Below are 16,236 nucleotides of genomic sequence, written 5' to 3' on the forward strand. Positions count from 1 at the left end.
CAATTTCAGTTGTCCCAACTACGTGCTAGCACCTGGTCACTTATTGCCAGATACTTGTTTACTCCGAGTTATTGATCAAGTTTGAGTCCTGTGCAGCTGCCACTAATCCTAATGCATATAGTTGGCAGCTGTGAATTTGTGACTTTGCCCCCTTGGAATACAAAGGCAGCCTTTGCCCACACTCATGAAGACTTTAACTTCTAAAGGGTAAGTCTTAGCTTAATAGGTGATTGTGATTACATACTACAGTAGAAGGACGTTTGTTCATAAATTGTTTTTTCAGGAGCCCCAGCCTTATTAGAAATTATCAAGTTAGGTTTCTATCAGAAAAGAATCCCATTGCCTGTAGATTAAAAAAAAAATTACTGCCCATGGGCATTTTTTTTTTTTGAAACAGAGTCTCTGTTGCCCTGGCTGGAGTGCAGTGGCATGATCTCAACTCACTTCAACCTCCCCCCCCGGGTTCAAGTGATTCTCCTGTCTCAGCCTCTCGAGTACCTGGGATTACAGGTGTGCTCCACCACACTCAGCTAATTTTTGTATTTCTAGTAGAAACGGGGTTTCGCCATGTTGGCCAGGCTGGTCTCAAACTCCTGATCTCAGGTGATCCACCTGCCTTAGCCTCCCAAAGTGCTGGGATTACAGAGGTGAGCCACTGCACCTGACCATGGGCACTTTTAATAACTTAATTTCTCCCTAATTTACTAAACTGATTTTATCCATGCCTGACAGGTCCACTTCCTTCTACAGCTCTTCTCTCATTTGTCCTAGGCAATGGCAAGATCATAGATATTTATTTTAGATATACTATCTGATTTGTTAGGCTTTCATCTAATGGAATATTAAGTGATTCAAAATATATCTGTTCAATTTTTTACCAGTAGTATTGCTATTTTAGTTGAGAAAGAAGAAACAGAGACTCCCTCAATGTCACATAACCAGTCAACAGCAGAGTTAAAAATAAGAACAGAGACTAAAATAGGGGGGATTCTGTGGATCTAGTATACTGAGTGTCATACTGGATCTGATGAATGGATTGGAAATGAACCTCAAATACGTGGTCATATTTGCAGGGCATAGTTCATTAAAAACATTTTCCTCTCCCACTTTCCCCAAATAGTTGTTTTTCTTTCTTTAATAAGATACACAGAAATTCTCTTGTGGTCACAGGTTTAATTCTTTTGGAATCTTCACCTTACTGGAAACCTGAAAAGGAAAGATAGGAGACTGCATGAGACAAGATGTTTCCGAGGTAGGTTTGCCCAATACCAGAGTGGGGAGTAAAGACCACTCATCTCCATAGTTCCTTCCAGCACCTCCCTTGCTCAACTTGCCCCCATGCCTTGGGCCTTTCCCCACTCTTTATCCCTCTCCTTCTCAGCAATCTGTGATCCTCTCAATCACCTCCCTAAACTCAAGATAGCTAATTTGATCTCCCAGTAGCAATCAAGTGCATACAATTTAGCTCAAGTTTTCTGCAATGACCTCCACCAACACAATTTCTTTCTTTCTTATTTAAAAATATATATTTTTTATGTTTTGTAGAGACAGGATCTCGCTATGTTGCCCAGGCTGGTCTCAAACTCCTGGGCTCAAGCAACTCTCCTGCCTCAGCCTCTCAAAATGCTGGGATTACAGGCATGAGCCACCACACCCGGCCTCATAATCTCTGTTATCTAGGATTTCTGGGCTGCTCAGCAGGATTCTGGTGAGGGGGTTCTTAGCATGGTAAAATGTGTGGCTGAAGAACACCCATTTTTTCCACCTTGTAATAATGTTCTCCCTATGTATGTGTAGAGGTAGTATAGCAGAATGAAAACAGCATGGAATTTGGAGTCATACATACCCCTGTGTGAATTCCAACCCCACCACCTACCAGCTGTGTGACCTTCAGCAAGATACTTCATTTTTCTGAGTCTCATTTTCCTCATCTGAAAAAATGTAAATTATAATAGGATATCATTACCTGTTGTGAAAATCAAATGATAACATTAATATATGTAAAGTACCTGGCCCATAGTAGGCTCTTAATGGTAGTTATTAAAGTTATGGATATGAAAAGATTGTTCTTAGTTTTAGATACAGCGTATCTACTGTTTGTAAAGCCACTCTCTGTAATTCTGTCCTTTCTTTGGGTGCATGAAAGTTTTGCTTTAAAAAAAGAATCCCTGTTTCCTAATGGTTGTATACTAACTTGAGCTGACTGAGGTTTAATCTTCATTTGCAAGTGACATTATGTTATTTGGAAGTATGCTGTTGGCATCATGCTTTGGCTTTTCATTTTGTTTTGTTGACTGCTTCTTCTCTCCACACACCCACCATTTTCTTCTTGCTATCTACATAGAGCAGCTGCCTGGAGTGGAGATTTATTGTCATCCCTTGTCTACACATTCTCTATACCTATGTTGTCGAGCTGTGTATCCAGCATCACTTAGATGCCAGGATACCGTTTGTCCCAAGTTGTGCTTTGCCATTCATTTAATGGTGAGAAGCCAGATATAGTGTCTCATTTCTTGCAAACATATTAAAAGCTGAACACTATCAAACATCTCAACATCTCTATAGAGTCAGTGTGATGGGAAACTAAATCTGCCACAATGGTTCCCTGCTGTTGCTCCTGCAGAATGCTGCTCTGTTTATCAGTTCATCATTAAATAGTGAAGTGCTCAGGGCAGCTTTCAGTTTAGTATTGCTGATACAAATATTTAGCAGGGTAGGCCTTTGTGGTAGGATTTGAAGAATTCAAAAAGGCTCCTGGCCCATATATATCCTGGCCCATATATATCTCCCTCAATGGTCACAGTGCCTGAAATGCATACATGAGACATTTCACTTGAACTTTCTCTTTTTGGTATAAAGCAACATCCAAATGCGAATGGCACTCTCCAGAGGGAAAATAGTTAAGTCATTATCAGCTATTAATACTTAAGAGTCAGAACAGCATTGGAATCCTTCTTCTGTTCCTAGCTATATGCGTTTTGGCAGGTTGCTGTAATTCTCTCTGGGCCAGTTTTCCCTTCTGTAAAACTGTGGTTAATAATAGATACTTGTGAGGATTAAATGAGATAATGCATGTAAAACATATAGTAAATGCTCAATGAACAGTAGCTGTTATTAGTCTTAGGGAGAGTAGGACTCCGAGGGAATATATTTGGGACTAGTAAATTTGATTTGTCAGATATAAGGTGAAGTCTGGTACAGGGGGACTGCTCAGAGCAAAGGTCCTGGTGGAGTAGTGATATGGCCAGGGAGTAGCATGGAAACTCTGGGGGCCTGGGTTGGGAAGAGGAGGGTGGAAGGAAGAAGAAGGACTGAAACAGGGTGAAACTATACTTAAATTAACTTCCCAACAAGAAAAGTGTAGTCTTACTCAGGATGGGATGCTTGGTGAGGTAGTGAGCTCTGACACTGGGAGTGTTCAAGCAGATGCTGGATGCTAGCTACCTGTCAGGAATACTCTAGTCTACCCTAGGGCTCCTCAAACATATATACATGCAGATCCCCTGGGGATCATGTTAAAAGACAGGTTCCAAGTCAGTTGGTCTGGGTGGAACCTGTGATTCTGCATTTCTAACCAGCTCCCTGATGATGCTGATGCTCCTGATCAACAGACCTCACTCTTGGTAGCAAGGCTCTGTTGTAGTTAGAAAATAACTCACAGTGAAATAGAGGAATATGGTTGGGGAAAACCAGTGGGTTACCCAGGCAAGTCTCCATAGAGTGGAAGTACTTTGTTGCAGTCATGATCTACAATCTGGTTCTTAGCTTTGTAAGCCTCGAAATTTGATTGGTAGTATAACCAGAGACTGGGTTTCTGGCGACTGACTCACACTTAACCAAATTCACGAGAGACCAATATATAAGCCAGAATGCCAATTGATTAATTTATAATGAGAAGTACAACTTCCAAGTGGACCAGATACTAGTGTTTGCTAATCAGTACATTATCTCCCTGTAGGCATATTTACATGAGGAGCTAACTGATAATAAGTAGGGTTGCTTGGTGAGGATGAACTCAGAGCAAGGGGGGTTCATAGGATGATTTTAATGACTCACGTTATCAAGCTATGGTAGTCTGATACCTCCATTCCACAAGTGTCTAGACCTCCAGAATAGTTCTGGAGATATTGGCCTCCTCACTAGTCTCTTTTTCATCAGTCTTGTCCTCATACAATCCATATGATCTCTTTAAGTTCAAATCTGGTCACACCATTCATTTGCTCCATTGACTTCAATATAAATTCACAATTTTAAACTCATTATTACAAAATGTTTAAAATACTGTATAAGAAAAGTAGAAAAAAAAGTACAATGAGCACCCATACACCCACCATCTAGATTTATCACTTGTTGTCATTTTGCCATATTTGCTTTATGTATGTGTATACACATGTGCATGCATATTGAGTCCGTACACTTTAATATAATTTTCTGGCCTGGCGCGGTGGCTCACACCTGTAATCCCAGCACTTTGGGAGGCCGAGGTGGGCAGATCATGAGGTCAGGAGTTCGAGACCGGCCTGGCCAACATGGTGAAACCCCGTCTCTACTAAAAATATAAAAATTAGCCGGGCATGGTGGCACGCGCCTGTAATTCCAGCTACTTGGGAGGCTGAGGCAGGAGAATCGCTTAAACCTGGGAGGCAGAGGTTGCAGCGAGCCAAGATCATGCCATTGCACTATAGCCTGGGCAACAAGAGCAAAACTCTGTCTAAAATATATATATATATATGTATGTATAATTTTCTAAACTTTTCATGTTCTGTCACAAGTTATTTGACTAGCTTCACTTCCCTTGGCTCCACCTTTGCAACTTTATATCCCAACCATACCGAACTACTGAATGCTAGTTCCCTGAATGTTCTTTGGAGTTCTCATATAATATACTCTTGCCTGTGCCTGAAAATCCTTACCCTCTTTGCTTGGGTCACTCCATTTGTACTTAAAGACTCAGTCACACTCGTCTTGCCCTAGCGCCTTATACTTTTCTCAGTCATAACATATATTACACTGTACTGTTATTGATAGTTTATCTCTCTGATTGTCTCACTAGACCATGAGCTCATTGAAGGCAAGGGCTGTTTCTTTTGTCTCTCTACACCCCTGTCTCTCCCATGCTTTGCACTTAGTAGGTGTTCAGTGATCAGAAACTCAACTGCCTATCACACAGTTCTACCTGGTTACATCATAGGCACCTCAAAATCGACATATCTAAAGTGAACTCATCTCTCCTTCTACCCATTCTATACATTTAAAACCCTCCTCCTGTATTCCCTGATTGAATGTCATCTAGTCTTCCAAGTCAAAAACCTCAGAGTAATTTCTAACTCCTCCTTCTCTTTCATCCCCCAAACCAAGTCCTGTTGATTCTACCGCCAAAGAACATTCCCATTCTGCCCACTTCTCTTCATGTCCACTACCTGTCTATCCAAGCCACCTTCATCTCTCACCTGTAGCACTGCCAACCATCTTCTGTATGGGCTCCCTGCTGCTATTCTTATTCCCTCCAATCTATTATCCACAGAGAAGGATCTCTAAACTTCAGATCTGATTCTATTACTCCCTGATTAAACCCTGATTATATTACTCCTTGTTTTTGGATAAAGTCTAAACTCCCTAGCTTTACCCAAAGGACTCTCAAGAACTGGCCCCCATGTACCTCTCCAACATGATCTGTTACCACCCTCCCTCAGTTACTTTAGGTTCCAACCATTTTGCATTTACTGGGCCTGTAGTAATTGTAGCTTCCTAACACTTCTTTTTCATATTTCAATGCCTTTCCTTGTGTTGTTTTCTGCCTAGAAAAGTTAACTGTCTCAAACTCAGCCCAGGTCTAACCTCCTCTGGGAAGCTTTTCCTTACTTCTCAGTCTGGGTTAGGTGCTTCTCTGTTATCCACTACTACCCTGTCATATCTCCATCATAGTGCTTACAGTATATACATATATCACTCTATACTGCACTTTCCATTTTACTTGTCCTTCTCATCAAAACTAATTTATGAACTTCTTGATAGGAGAGTTGATGTCTTATTTGATTTTGCACCACAATGCTCAGCCCATGGCTTATGGCAGATGTACAACAAATATTTAAGAAAATAATGAATGGACAAACATTAATAAATGTCTCTCTGAACTTCATTTTTGTAGCTATAAAATACCTTCTTTCTTCTGAACACATTGTTTCTTCAAAGTACAATATAGTTGGCTGTCATGCAGGTAATATCAATTGAATTTTGAATGCTCTTCACCAGCAAAATCAGACAATTTCTGGAATTGTACCATTTCTCAGAGGTGGTTGGTCCTACCCATTTTTCCCCTAGGTAATTTTTATCTCAGAGATTACCATCAGTATTTGGGGGTACCATGCTATTGGTCTCATATACCCACTTTGACCTCTAAAGTCCTTTTCAATACCTAAGAGTATATGTTTCACAAAATTGCACATTTATTTATGTTCTAGGTGTTGTTTGGTATATGATGTTAATTTTCCTCTAGGTTTCTCTCAAGCCATAAGAGTATCAAGTACAGAATTGGTCCATGCTTAATTTTTGTAAATAACATTGATTAAGTAAATGCTGGGCCAGGGATTGAGGGGAGTAATTGATCAGAAATTTAACAAACGTTGAGCTGCATAAAGTAGACTGTATTTATTTGAACTGAAAAAGTGGCTAAGACTGAACATCTTGAACATCATTTTCTCTGATATTACCTCAAATTAAAACTTTAATATTATTTTAGAATTGTGTCTCTAAACCTGTTTAATAATTTTAATATTTAACATGTGTTTTTTATATTGCTAAGCATTGTTCTAAGTGCTTTATTACATGTATTAACTCATTTAATCATCTGAAAACTCTGTGAGGTAGGTGCAATTATTATCCCCCTTTTACAGATGATGAGGAAACTGAGCCACAGGGAAGTTCCCCAAGGTCAAAAGTTATTCATAACTATCAGACAGCAGGTATATTAATTCAGCTTAATTCAAGGCTCATTTGTTAACCATCTAGTAAATATAATAGTTGACAGGGTAGACAAAAATTGAATACTTAAGCAAGGATAAATCGTAATGTAATAATGCCATGAGTGAATCGCCTAGGCGAGTCAGGCTCCTTTCAGTTAGTGGGAAATGGAGAAAGATTATGTAGTTAAGGTCATGAATAGCGCAGGAACATCCGCTTGGGTAAGTCAGGTTTGTGAAAAATGCAGAAGAAAGGCTTGGTTCTGAGGTGTGTGAAAACAGTCATTCTTTTGTGAGGACTAAAATTAGTTTTAGAAGAGGCATCTGATGCGGTACATTAAACCTAGGGTAACGGTGAGGAAATACACATGTATGAGGCTTCTTAGGAGCAGGGAAAGAGAAAGGTGCCATTTGAAGTCAGTAAGAAAGGGTAACAGCGCACTTTTCCTGCCCTTCCCCCCTCTAGAGAATCAGTAAATAGCCTGATTCTACTCAAATTCCTTCCCTACCCAAATTCCCTTGACTACAACTCAGACCCTTTGGATCTGCGCTTTTTAGAAGTACTGTACTTCACATTCTGGCACCGTAAGCCCGAAATGTCCTTTAGGCAAATGTTAGGAGGGAGAAATGTATTCTTGCAATTCAAAACCGACTCGAATCCTGCCAGAAAGCTTTATGTTTGCGGACTTTATCGTTCCTCGCCTGTCCGTTTTTTATAAAACGACGCGACACACCTGGCCACACAGCCTCAGATCCTATTCTAACATCGATCCATCCTGTTACCCTTTTAAGAGGCGGATCCCGCAGTGTCCTTTCCTCCCTCCCAGCCACCTCTACCCCCAGTCGGCTGGGCGGAGCTTCACGCTAAAGCCCCAGAGCCCGACGCGGCAGCCGCGGTAGCGGAGAAGACTGGAGCTCCGAGGAGCTGCATCTGCGGCAACCTGTGTGCTGACGCTACGTGCCTCCTGGCTCCGACCTAGCTCGCAGCTCCCCAGTCTCACTCCATTCCTTCCCCACCTGGCGCGCACCTGCTCAAGACCAGGGTCCTGCCAAGCGCTAGGAGGGCGCGTGCCAGGGGCACTAGGGAACTGCGGAGCGCGCGCGCCATGGGGCCGCCGCCTGGGGCCGGGGTCTCCTGCCGCGGTGGCTGCGGCTTTTCCAGATTGCTGGCATGGTGCTTCCTGCTGGCCCTGAGTCCGCAGGCACCCGGTTCCCGGGGGGCTGAAGCAGTGTGGACCGCGTACCTCAACGTGTCCTGGCGGGTTCCGCACACGGGAGTGAACCGTACGGTGTGGGAGCTGAGCGAGGAGGGCGTGTACGGCCAGGACTCGCCGCTGGAGCCTGTGGCTGGGGTCCTGGTACCGCCCGACGGGCCCGGGGCGCTTAACGCCTGTAACCCGCACACGAATTTCACGGTGCCCACGGTTTGGGGAAGCACCGTGCAAGTCTCTTGGTTGGCCCTCATCCAACGCGGCGGGGGCTGCACCTTCGCAGACAAGATCCATCTGGCTTATGAGAGAGGGGCATCTGGAGCCGTCATCTTTAACTTCCCCGGGACCCGCAATGAGGTCATCCCCATGTCTCACCCGGGTGAGTCCAGCTACTAGATTGCACCCCTCCAGACCTCTGCCATGGCCAGTTTCTCTTATTTTCCTCATTGCCCTCCTCGTCCTATCCCCTTGCTCCGAAGGAAAGTGGGTGCTCTTTCTGTCCCCACGGAGTGGGGCAGGGTCCTCCCCGAGATTCACCAGGCCTGGGTGTTGGGCAAAAAAAAATCCTTCATTTGCCTCTCTGGTGGAAAAGGGTAAAACAAACCGGATGCAGAGGCTGGCAAATCAAGGACTGTTTGAGCTCTTTGCGTTCCCTTTTCCTGGTTTTTCACAAGGGTGTCTAGCCTTGGATTAAGTGGTGGTAGGCATCGGGTCTTAAATGACCGAGGAGATCACCTGGAAATCTCTTCCTCACTCTGCTTTTTAACAACCTCAGACTGGCAGCAGATTTTCCCCTCCTCTCCCTGTTTTTCTCTCCATGTTTCCTGGGTATCAAATACTAGATTGTGCTACTGTGCCGTGTTAACCTCATTGCAATTTTGGTGGAAACTTTGCTTAGTTCTTGGGTTCTTCTCTGCCCAGTGGTCTCAAGTCCCAAGTGACTTGGTATCAGTGCTTTTGTTTGCTTCTGAAAAATCTGATTTAGGTTATTGAGTTGCAAAACAGGTGACTAACGTTCTTGAAAAAGAAGAGGTTTCTGCATGAGGATAGCAAAGGCCTAGACTTTGGAGAAAAAAATAGTCCAGGTAGTTCTTAAATTCTTGGAGATGGTATGAGGTTACTATTTTTCCCCGTCAGTTATCCTTCCACAAACTTCCCTATTTGTGATTAGGTATCCATACCTTATGTATATAGTTATCCTAGACCCTAAAGGACAAAGGGGAAAAAAATGGAGAAAAAGAAAGAGACACGTGTAATAGCAGTGTATCATAGTTTTTAAGAGCTGGGCCTCAAGTCAGAGCTTGGTTTAAATTCCTACTCTGTTGCTTACTAGTCCTGTGACCTTGGGCAACTTATTTCAAGTCTTAGAGTCTGGGTTCTCTCATCAGTCAAATGAGAATGAATAATAAGAAAACTTATCCACAAGTTTGCCTTCAGGATAAAATGAAATAATGCCTTAAAGAGTTTAGTGCAGTAAAGCACATCATCCACTCTCACTCAGTAAGGGTTAGCTGATAGGATTAGCCTTCTGGGAGTCACTGGAAGGAAGAAGCTGCTTATTTGACTACTGGAGGTTTTCTGTTTTTCTTAAAACCTTATGACTGAACCTGCCTAGAGAGCACTTGTATTGAGTGGCTGGATGGCGTAATGGAAAGAACACTGAATTGGAACTCAGGAGATTTGAGTTCTTTTAGCCCCTTCTTTGCCTCTACCGACTTTGTAACCTTGTACAAGTTACTCACATGTCAAATGATTGTATAGGCAGTGGAGGCCAAGTTAGAAGCGTGTACTGAAACAAAACAAAAGTAGATGAGCTCTAAGATCCCTTTCAGATCTAAAATGCTATGATTTTTAGTTTTTATATTGATTAAAGGAGAAACTGTATCTCTCTTGGCCGATAATTCATTGATTAGAATGAATCAGTAGCTTTTAGAAGTTACTGAAAATCAAGAATAAAGACCTAATAAAGTTTATAGTCTTTATATTTCAGTTGACTGTCTAATAGCAAGGGTTTGACTTTGTCTTCTAATGAGATTCATTTGCATGAATGATTTGTAATTGAAGAGTATTTAATTACAGAGTCCTACTTAGACCATTTTCCTTTTACTTCTGTTAAGGGTATTTATCTGATAGTTTTAGGAGACAATAAAATTAACTTTTGCTTGGCTCCCACTATATGCCAGGCACTCTGCATACATATTACTTATACTTTATTGAGAGGCAATATGGTGTACTAAGAAAAACACAGGCATTTTAGTCAAGATTGGGAATAAAATTCTGGATTTACCACACAATAGCTTTGTGTCCTTGGTAGGATTATTTAACTTTACTGAGCCTTGGATACCCCATCTGTAAGATGGAGATAATATTTATGTTGCTGTGATTATTAAGGATTATATATATATATATACTACCCAGCTGATAATAGTCACTGAATGTTATAATAGGTTAATGCTAACAGGATGAAAAAAATAATGTACAAATGTATGATTGTGCAACTGTCGATTTGAAGACATGAATACACTGAGAATCTAACTATGGGTGTTGTGTTTCAGGATACCATATAGGAATAAAGCCCTAAATATTGATCACTAAATTACACTACATTCAGAAAAGCATTTTGATACTTTAAAAACAATCTTATCTGAGATAAAGGCTATACCAAAGTTTGCCATCAAGCTAATTAGATAAAACCAGCAAATTACTTGAGGTAAGGAATCACATTTCTCCTTGAACTCCTGGAAAAACTATTTTTCAATATAGGAGGAAAATCACTTTGCATATTATCCACATGTGTTATTGAATATTTGTTTGCAAAGTGTTATATTGTTTGCTTTACTCATTCCTCAGAGTAAGCCTAGGGTTTCCTTTTAATCTCTGGTCAAAAACTTATCTTGGATCATAGTGGCAGAGAGATAGGACTGAGATTTAAGTATGGATTAATTCATTATATATTGCTGTGAATTACAAAGGGGCCACCAAATGTGGAAAAGCCTTCTGTATCTTCTTTGTTTACAAAATCTCTCTTCACTCACTCTCATAGGGGCCTGCACTTGAATTGTTTGCCCTTGGTTAGAGTTTGTGCTGAGTGTCTATATTCCCACCTAACTAATTTAGAACAGTTGCTTTAAAATTTTTGTTTAGGAGAAAGAAACTCCACTATATAAGAGCAATCAATTAGGAAAATGAGACTTTTATGTATACCAAAATTTTTCAAAAGTTAATTGTAGCCTAGCATCAACTCATGCAGTTTATTTCTGTATTTTGTTTGCAGAGTATTCAGAAAATTCTGATTCACACAGATAAATAATTGCAAATGACAGATGCTTATTGGCAGTTTGGCTTGCAATCTCTGGATATATTTCAATCAAATCAGTGCAGAAACCTGAAAGGAAATTAGGAGAAAATGTTTATTCCAAAGTGTAATTACTATTCAAATTTCTTATCTTAAAAATGAAAGTCAGATAAGAAGTGGCCAAATCTTAAAGTAAACATTAAAACCATCTAAAATGTAAGATTGTCACGAGACACGTTAAGCATGTTCTCACTATTGCACAACAAACTGTTCTGCTTACGCCAGGCAGATGGGCCTGAGCTTTGCCTGGTGTCTAATTGAGCACAACCCACAGGTTGAAGAGATATGTATACTTGCTTGTACAATTTTCCTTGAGTCAACATTGTAGGCATGAATTTATTGAAAGACCGGTGCAGAACTACAACCTTCATAATTCATGAAACATTTACAACGTTATGCATGAAACATATGCAAAGGGATGTCAGGAGAAGCATTATTCCTGAGGGCTGTAAAAAAAAAAGTGAATGAACCAAGCAGTTTAATTAATGATTTGGGGGTCTCCAATGGGATACAGTTTGATATATAACACAGTTGCTTGTGTACATTGTTGAAAGATAGTGGAACAGATTAGTTAAGAGGTTGTGCTCTGCCAATTAGTATTTTTTAAATCTTAGGCCAGTTATTTTACTTCTCTAAGTCTCAGTTTTCTCCTATGTAAGGTAGGCATAATAATAAACTTGCCTCCTAAGGTTGCTGGGATTCAATGAGATAATGCAGATAAAGTGTTTAGCACAGTGTCTGACATATAGGAAGCTACTATTATGTTTTAATCACAGTTAAATATATTTTAGAAAATGAAAGTTGAATCCTGTGTTTGTAGAACATAATTGGAAATGAACAGTCTAGAGTACTTCAAAGTCCACATTACCTGAAATTCTAATTTGATCCCTTTAGGTACGGAGGGTAGACTGAATTTTAACAGGAAAAAGATCTTTTGGTCCTCCTATGTTTGTTGTACTTTTCTCAAATAACTGCTTCTCCCTCCTGCTACCAATCTTTTTCCGTTCACAGAGGACCTTGGAATAGTATGTTTGTACTACTTAATCACCACCCAATCCCTTCTCAACCATTTTATATTTAAGTTTTATTCTACTTTTTCTAGAATGTTGACTTTGAAAATAAATCTTTTTTTAATAGAGAAGTTCAAAAGGGATTGGCCAGTGATGATTAACCAATGTAAAATACTATTCCCAAAGCCATTTTCAGCTGTAGCCTTCTTGGTACCTCTGCAGGACTGTATTTGACACTGTTGACTGCCTCTTTAAAACTATCCCAAGTAGTGTCTTCCTTCCTTGCCTCTCTTTTGTTTCATTACTATTTTATTAATTCATGCATCTGACACTTCTCACTTGCATCCCAGACTCCTAGCACTCCTCCTCCAGTAAATAGATGCCACATCCTGTTGATTCTGGCACTTTAAACATTCTCACATATGTCTCCTTCTTTCTTGCTTTCAATACCCTGCTTTCAGTTCCTGTGTCTTCTCATGGGAAAAAATACTTAGCCTCTTGATTGGTCTCCTTGCCTCCAGTAGTTTTTTTCCTAGTATGCAGTTCTTCCTCCATGCCATCAGAACACAGCTCTGATCACATATATGCTATTACTTATAAATTTTAGACTACATTTATCAGCATGGCATATAAAACTCCTAGTAATCTGATCCCAAACTACATTCAAAGCTTTATATGCCTCTTCTTTCATGTTGGTCCCTAAACATTCTCTATTCTTTTCCACTAACATTCCTTTGCTTCTGCGTTCTTAGCTCTGCTAGTCAAAAATTTACACATCCTTCAAAATACAACACAAATGCCTCCTCATCTTTGAAGCCTTTCTTAATTCCTTCTTTTCCTCTTCCCAGCACAGCCCACACCCAAAACAAAGTATAGTAATCTCTTTTTGTTCCAATAGCACTTCCTCTCTTATAGTACGTTCTGCATTTTGCTGGTAATTATTTGTTTACATATTTTACCTTCTACTGGATTATAATCATTTTAATGTTTTGTTAATCTTTGTAATCTCTATACAAACCTTTGTACTATACATGCTCTAGAAATGCTTGCTGAATTGCCTTAAACACTCAAGAACTCTAATGCCAGAAGGGTCACAAGATTCACTAGAGAAGTATCTAGTGGATTGGAATTCAATTCATCGAGCATTTATCAAAGGTCTGCTGTCTGATAGATACTGTGCTTCTTGCCTGAGTATACAAAATAATTAAGGTAAAGTCCCTGCCCTCTTAAGCAATGTAGAGCCTGGTAGAAGGAAGAAGAGCATACAGGAATAGAGTGTACACATACTTCAAGATTGCTGGCTAACTTCTATGGTGATTAGCCTGGTTTTATGGATTTTTAATGGCAAAATGCCCTAGGTAACAAGAAAATAATGACAAATGACTTTTCATATTGAGTTTTCCCTGTGCTGGGGTGTTTTATTTTTTTGATCTTTTAAAAACTACACCAGCATTATATTTATGTCTCCAATTAAAATGCTTCCATTGAACATGTTGGTGAATGTGAAATTTCATAAAGTAAAAATCTTTTTTAAAAAAAGGAAAATAGAGTCAGCCCCCTATATCTATGTCCACATCTATGGATTCAACCAACTGAGGAGGAACAATATTTGGGGGAAAAGAAGCATCTGCACTGAATATGTACAGACCTCATTTTCTTGTCATTATCCCCTAAATGATACAGTATAACAACTATTTACATAGCATTTACATCATATTAGGTATTATAAATAATCTAGAGATTATTTAAAATATACAGGAAGATGTGCACTGGTTATATGCACACATTGAACCATTTTATATAAGGAAATTGAGCATCTGTGGATTTCGGTATCGTTGGGAGGTCCTGAAACCAATCCCCCATGGATACTGAGGGATGACTATATAGCTTGATCAGTGAATTGTTTTCTAAGCACATAAATAACTTTTCCCCCCTCAGTCCCTGGAAGATATGTGTTTTCAATACAGAATGCCACATTTTAACTCTGTTCACACTCAAATGGACAGAAAAGAGGAGAGTACTAAAGACATTTTCTAAGTAATTTTCTGATTATAAAATTAACTGTTATAGAAAACTTGAAAAATACAGAAAAGTGTAAAACTAAAATACCCATAATTCTACAACACAGATGACACCATTAATATTCCTTCTTACCTTGATTTCTGTACATAGGCATAACTTTGTATTCTACTTTTGTAATAGTTAATTTTTTATAAATATTAATGTAGTATTAATACAGAAAAAAATGAAAAAAGATATACAAATCTGTTTTAGCATTGGGGGGGGTTAGTCATTTTATTCTTTTTTATTTATTTATTTATTTTGAGACAGAGTCTCGCTTTGTCACCCAGGCTGGAGTACTATGGCGTGATCTCAGCTCACTGAAACCTCCTCTTCCCGGGTTCAAGTGATTCTCATGCCTCAGCCTCTCGAGTAGCTGGGATTACAGGCCTGTGCTAACACACCCGGCTAATTGTTATAGTTTTAGCAGAGACAGGGTTTCACCATGTTGGCCAGGCTGGTCTCTAACGCCTGACCTCAAGTTATCTGCCTGCTTTAGCCTCCCAAAGTGCTGGAATTACAGGCGTGAGCCACTGTGCCCAGCTTATCATTTTATTCTTTTGCTCTGTATATAGATATATTATTTAAAGAATTATATACTATATATACTAGTTTTGTATACTGCTTTCTATTGTAAGAATTTCTCCATGTATCTAGAAATAGAAGATGGTCCTCTTGTAGTTGAAGGTTGTGGTCATTGACTGAGAGTTGGGGATTGAGCCTCTCTTTCTTTAGCTACCAGAAAGGAAGTGCAAAAATGGAGATGGGGAGGGTTGTGAATTGGGGCATTTAAATAAAAAATATGCTCCACCGAGGTTTACATTGAAATATACTTACTAGCCTTAAACATGGTCTGATCTAACCCATATGCATTGCCTATTGTGGCCTTGGTATTTCTTAGGGTTTGATCACCACTTGTGCTTAAGTTCATTTTCTCCCCCAATATTCCCATAGGTAATGCCTTTTTATTTTTCTTTTTTTATGTCTTCTTCACAATTGAGGTTTGCACCTGGTTTCCCTGTTGCTTTTAAGTAGCTTTTCTATTATAATGATGGCTACTGAACTATAAACTGTTGTTGGTGTTTACCCCAAAGTTTATTTGATAAGGCACCATAGGTATTTCCTGGGAATAAATAATTTTTGTATATGTAAGTTCTATCGAAGTATAATATACATCCCAAAAAGGTACATAGATCATTGATTTAGCTCAGCGAAATTTCACAATTGAGCACACCTGTGTGACCAGCGCCCTGCTCAAGGAATAAAATAGTACCAAACTCCAGAAGAGCACCTCACGCTCCAATATGAAGAATTTTTGATGTAGCACAATTATCAATTTTGTTTCCTGAGGGAATGACCTCTTGCAGCATGTGGTAGGAGCCCAGTCACCCACAGAAATATTCTCCTCTTCACTGCACTGGGGTTATTTTATGGTGGTGATCCTCAGCTAATGCACCTTTCCAAGCCAGTTCAGAATTGCCACACTTTGCTGTACACCACCACCTTGGAGCCCTATGGGCAAAGTGGAACACAAGGGCTCTTTGTTGTGTTATTTCCTGTTCTGTCCTTTTCTTTTTCAGCTGTGTGTATGTCCTTCTATGCACCATGGCACGTAGTTACTGCTTGAATTTACCAATAGT

At 39.9% G+C, this 16,236-nt stretch overlaps 1 protein-coding gene across 2 annotated transcripts in view; it reads left to right on the forward strand.

Moving 5' to 3' along the window:
• The window catches only part of RNF128 (ring finger protein 128), a 101,628-nt gene that overhangs the window by 24,890 nt on the left and 60,502 nt on the right, over positions 1-16,236 (forward strand). Inside the window, exon 1 of one of the 2 annotated variants that reach the window (XM_003819665.4) lies at positions 7,812-8,549. The exons of the other annotated variant lie outside the window; for it this stretch is intronic. Within the exon in view, the coding sequence (XP_003819713.1) occupies positions 8,066-8,549 (484 nt within the window). The 5' untranslated portion in view covers positions 7,812-8,065. Of the gene's footprint in view, positions 1-7,811; positions 8,550-16,236 lie in introns of those variants that run through there. 2 annotated transcript variants of the gene reach the window in all.

The sequence above is a fragment of the Pan paniscus genome, chromosome X (genome assembly GCF_029289425.2).
Source record: "Pan paniscus chromosome X, NHGRI_mPanPan1-v2.0_pri, whole genome shotgun sequence".
In the NCBI taxonomy this organism is placed as follows: domain Eukaryota; kingdom Metazoa; phylum Chordata; class Mammalia; order Primates; family Hominidae; genus Pan; species Pan paniscus.